Here is a 5,868-nt window from a genome sequence, read left to right on the forward strand (position 1 = left end):
AATTTATTCTCATTATTTAATTTTTCTCACTATTATTGGCCTGCAAAATGCCCTGGTACGGCCGAGAGTGGGGAGAGTCCACTCTCCCTCTCAAAATGCTCTCACATGACCACGCGTATATAGCCTGTCAGGGAAGTCTTACTAACTAAATTCTCGTGGCGGGGGTAATGTTCACGAAAGGGAGAGGACGAAAAGCGAATGGCCGGCACTTTAACCGGGTTGGTGGACATGGAGGATCCACCTAGGAGAGTTGGAAATCCCTCATTCCAGACCAATGGTGCACATGGGCTCCAGTATCCTGACGGAACAAATGGCGTATGAACCAATTGTTGGTCACTGGCTACCATGGGACTGCATCTCCTCACGATGCTCCACTGACTTGTACATCAGATCTTTATGTCGAAGGCTCCGGGTGTGGCTCCCTAAGAAAACCACCTACTTTGGTCTGGGCACCTGAGCAGTATCACAGCCCTCACACAAATCAAATGAGATTTGTGTGGCACATATGTATCTGGTGCTTCCTTGTACCAATATTTATAGGTTTAAAGAAATAAATAAGTAGGTAAAAGACATATCTTTCTAATTTTATCTCTCTATGTGATCCCGCATGTCCCTACACATTGGTTATTACTAAATGATTTTTCATAGTTGGAACTGTATTTATCAATCTTCCCATTAATATATGATTTCGTTGGATGCATTTCACTTATATTGTTAACATTTAACATTAAATGCTATTTTGGCTAGTTACTAAAAGTACACATAAGTACCATGTATTTGAATTCATCTATCATAGTAGAAGACAGAAAGTTAGAATAATGGCACCAATAAAAGATATTTTGGTAAACAGTTAATTGTTACTCCAGGACTGGGATGCATCAACACCTGAACTAAGGATAGGGAGTGAAGTAGTCGAACGTATCGACAACTTCACTTATCTTGGAAGTCTAATCAGCCCTCATGGGTTGATGTCTGATGAAATCTCAGCACGGATTCAAAAAGCTCGTTTGCCTTTTGCCAAATTACGTCACCTGTAGCGAAGACGAGATATCCGTCCATCATTTAAGGGACGAGTATATTGCGCAGCAGTTTGCTCTGTTCTACTTTATGGCTGCGAAACGTGGCCATTAAAAGTAAGAGATACTCGTAAGTAATTAGTATTCGACCAAAGACGTCTTAGAAATATTGCTCGCATCTGCTGGGATCACCAGGTAAGTAATAGTGAGGTTAGATGCAGGGTACTAGGGAATGATGGTAAATCAGTTCATGAGGTCATGAATCTTCATCGACTGAGACGGTTGGGCCACGTGTTACGTATGCCTGAACACCGATTACCACGACACGATATGCTGACTAGTATTGGCGATGGTTGGAAAAGAGTTAGGGGCGGTCAAACCAAAAAGTGGCATCAGTCCTTGAAGTCACTAACTTCTAGTCTGAGCCATGTTGGTAGATGCAAACTACTTGGTTGGGGTCCGCGTGATTATCGTAACCAATGGTTGGAGACTCTAGGTGACATGGCTCAGAATCGATCACAATGGCGTAGGTGTATGCACTCTTTATCTTCCCTTAAACCTTAAAATTAAAATTGCTTCATATCTGTCTTTCTTCCTGTACTATATCCTTATATACAACTTATCTTTTATATATTATCACCACTAAGTTAACTACTTCTATGAATCCAGTGTTCATCTTGTTGTGCTAATGAGTGAGGTATGGCAACTTGAACCGATGCATATATGTTGCCTGGTCCCATGTTGTAGCTGACTAACTGACTGACTGGTAAACAGCTGATGTTACGTCACAAAAAATAAAAAACAACAAACATTATAAACTTAGAAGAAATAGTTTAAATGTGATTCAATTAAACAGTGAAAATGAATAAGTTTCTATCTTAACCAAAATTACTCCATAATAACAATGGAAACAATGAATAAACTAACTTGATTAAACCATCTTGTAGAAGCAACAATATTTGGTGCATATTGTAATTTTTCTTTACTATTCCATTTTAATGTATAAAATTCCTATATTAATAAAATAAATAAAGTGAACTTCGAATTAAAAACAATGTATATTTTAATCAAAATAACTGTTAACCAATATCAAAATGAGAATCTTTAATACGAACGTCAAGACAGTCAGTTTTACTGTACGGAGATGAAACTAGGAGAACTACTACATCCATCATCAAGAAGGTACAAGTATTTATAAACAGTTGTCTACGCAAAATACTCAACATTCACTGACCGGATACTATCAGCAACAGCAGTCTGTGGAAGAGGACAAACTAGCTTCCAGATAAAGACGTTGGAAGTTGATTGGACATATATTGAGGAAATCATCAAACTGCATCACGAGGTAATCCCTAACTTGGTATCCGGAAGGGAAGCGGAAAAGAGGAAGGCCAAAGAACATATTACGCCGGGAAATAGAAACAGATATGAAAAGGATGAATAACAACTGAAAAGTGCTGGAAATGATTGCCCAGGACAGGGTTGGATGAAGAATACTGGTGTGAGGCCTATCCTCCTTCACGAGGGCTAACAGGCGTAAGTAATATTTTACATATTAATTTATATAATAATTAATACTTGTTTAAGGTTTGGGTTGTTTACATCATGTGTTGATGCTTCCAGAAAAGAATTCAGTAAAATTTGAATAGGATCAACATTCTTTTATTATTAAACTTCCAGATGACTTGAATGGTTTGATATAACTGTATGTAACTAACCGGGGTTCAAACTAGAAACCTAATGGCTAAATATTGAATAATTTAATCACTAGGCAAATGTTTTATGGTAAATTGATGTGTGGGCGAAGATGATAATGATTGGTTGTTTTGCTGAGTCAGACATTAGATAGTGTGACAGATGTTATATGTGTTATATATTCCCCTATCCTGATTATGTATTGACTGTTCCTCGTGTCGGATTTTGGTGTGGAAATATATCGACGTTATAGTAAGGTTAATCTCGTGTTCTTGATCTGAGTTGTGTTGAAGTCCTGTAGAATGGACACTGGGTGGGAAACCTAGTGTAGATATTCGTCTAAGGTAAATTAACGTCCCACATACGTGTAAAAAGTGAAAGGATTGTTATAACAACAGTGACGTAGCGAAGAACCAATTACAATGACGCAGATAAACTCATTTTTTAATCCTCAAAATGTTGAGTCCCAGCATTCCTCCTTCTTGAACTAAATTTCGGATGTTTAGATTCTTTCACTATCATTACCACTACAATTATTGTGATTTATTTAATATTAATCCCAAAGTAGTACGGCAATTCTGGTTAACGAAGGTTTACTTGAGGCTAGGTTATGATTGATTTACATATATTTGTTACATCCTTTATAAGATCTTAAAATCAACTTGACTTTCTATAATCTATGCTACATTATAGCAACATCAATTTTCTACTAATTACTCACTGGTTACATGCCTATGAATTACACATCATATCTCTACACTAATATATATATCAATATGGTTTCTAACAATGAAACAATACTCTTCGAGCAGTTGAGTTACGCGATAATTATTTTATTTATTCATTTATTTAAATACATAAATATCGGTACAAAGGGGGCGCCAGATATATATACACCACATAAATCTCATTCGATTTGTGTGAGGGATGTGATGCTGACCAGGTGCCCAAACCGAAGCAGGTGGTTTTCTTAGGAGGCCACATCCGGAGCCTTCGACCTAAAGGTCTGATCCACAAGGCAGTGGAGCATCGTAAGGAGATGCAGTCACATAGTAGCCGGTGACCAACAATTGGTTCATACGCCATTTGTTCCGTCAGGATACTGGAGCCCATGTGCACCATTGGTTTGGAATCAGGGTTTTCCAACTCCTCTAAGTGAACTTTCCGTGTCCACCAACCCGGCTACAGCGCCGGCCATTCGCTTTTTGTCCACTAACTTTCGTAAACAACACCCGCGTCACGAGAAGGCAGTGAGTAGGAATAATTATATAATGTCATAGTGACCATAAAATAATATCGAGTTACTGGGGAAGAAAATGGAGATTATGATAATCAACGTAATAATTCGAAAAATTCAATTAAACACTTAGTACATTACATAATGATAAAAAAAGAATTAACAAAATATATTAATGAAGGGACTGTATTATGGTAGCTCGGTAAGAATTAGGAGATGAATATTGAGAATATGTGAAATTACAAAAGTGAACAAACTAAGGAAATTGTTTGAGTGTTTTTGAAAGAATGGGTTTGTTTGATTAAAGTTCAGCTGAAACTCACCGCTATACCGATAACCAAGATAGCGAGTATGGTTATACAAACTTCTTTTGAATGTAAAGGTTAGGTTTGTGAACATGAATTCCGAAAGCTTCAATAATATGCAAAAGACGAAGTCGTAAACCATGTGGTGAATTTGATGGACTATGGTGCATAACCTTATAAGCTTTACTCAAGTTAATTTGATGTCGTGTGTTAAATCATTATGGCACAATGAGTCAGGATCTTTACTTATTTTCTTTTATATCTGATTGGTACAATGATTTGCTCTGATAACACTATTGTAGGTGAGTTGACTAATATTCGTAACCTGCTTATTAGGAATCGATATCCAATGAAATTCAATAATAAACATATGAATAAGATGAAAGAAAAGATCGAATGTATCTACCGTTTGAATGCTCTTATGGAGTCAGTTATATAGGGTATACATATACCATTCGCCGTCATTGCTTAGTGGAACATTATTCACCTTGGTTGAGTAAAGGACAGGTAAGAGTGATCAAGAGTTATATTCCCTCTCACTCAGTGGATATAGGAGATCAAGTTGATTTGAGTAAAGCTTGTGAGGTTGATTATCATAATCTCCTTCCCCCCAGTAATTCCATATTATTTTATGGTCACTATGACATTATATAATTATTGCATAACGCAACTGCTCAAAGAGTATTGTTTCATTGTTGGAAATCATATTGATATGTATATTACTATATAAACACAGTGAAAAAGTGATTGGAAACGAATTTTCTCCGTTTTCTGTTTTCATTTTATTAAATGTCAAAATAGAAGTTTTTATCACATAGTAACTAATCACAAAATATATTCGAAAGAATTGAATTTCACCCAAATGCCCTGGTACGGCTGAGAGTAGGGAGAGTTCGCTCTCCCACTCCAAATGCCCTCACATGACCACGCGTATACAGCCTCTGTCAGGGAAATCCTACTCACTGCCTTCTTGTGGTATTTCTTCGCTCTCTGTTTTCTTTTTATTAAATGTCAAAATAGAAGTTTTTATTACATAGTAACTAATCAGAAAATATATTCGAAAGAATTGAATTTCACTTAAGTTTACACTTAAATCAATATCCTTGTTTGTTTCCAGTCGAATTTTCCTTACTTTTTGGCAATGTATATAATTCCTTAGTTGAAAGCATGAGTCAATTGAAGCTAGACCACCAAGGAAAACCTGAAAGTACGGCAGTCCAGTGCTTCCAGGTTTTCCGTGGTGGCCTAACTTCAATTGATTCATGATTTAAACTAAGAAAATACTAAATCTCTACAAAAACCCCATTCTGAATGTATATAATTGTCACATTCATCATGTATGTGAAAATTTATTTTTATTAACACATTTGAATTAGCATGAATTTCTGTAAATCGATTTGTATTTTTAATTTTAATAGTTGAGATCATGAGTCAATTGAAGTTAGACCACCATGGAAAACCTGGAAGCATTGGACGGTCATTTCTTCCTATTGTGAAACTCATCATCAGTGCAAATCCACGATCCCGCTTTGTGAAATTCGAACGCAGAACCTATCAGTCTCGCGCGAGAACGATTAACCTCTAGACCACTGAGTCGGCATCCAACGATGTTAAT

The 5,868-nt window shown here is 36.6% G+C and overlaps 1 protein-coding gene across 1 annotated transcript in view; it reads right to left on the reverse strand.

The window, feature by feature from the left end:
* The window catches only part of Smp_176690 (guanine-nucleotide-exchange-factor, putative), a gene marked incomplete at its 3' end in the record, with an annotated part of 53,493 nt that overhangs the window by 28,430 nt on the left and 19,195 nt on the right, over positions 1 to 5,868 (reverse strand). The window contains exon 4 of the mRNA XM_018791774.1: positions 1,944 to 2,027. Within this exon, the coding sequence (XP_018645095.1) occupies positions 1,944 to 2,027 (84 nt within the window). The remainder of the gene's footprint in view (positions 1 to 1,943; positions 2,028 to 5,868) is intronic.

This window comes from Schistosoma mansoni (assembly GCF_000237925.1).
Source record: "Schistosoma mansoni, WGS project CABG00000000 data, chromosome 1 unplaced supercontig 0076, strain Puerto Rico, whole genome shotgun sequence".
Lineage (NCBI taxonomy): Eukaryota > Metazoa > Platyhelminthes > Trematoda > Strigeidida > Schistosomatidae > Schistosoma > Schistosoma mansoni.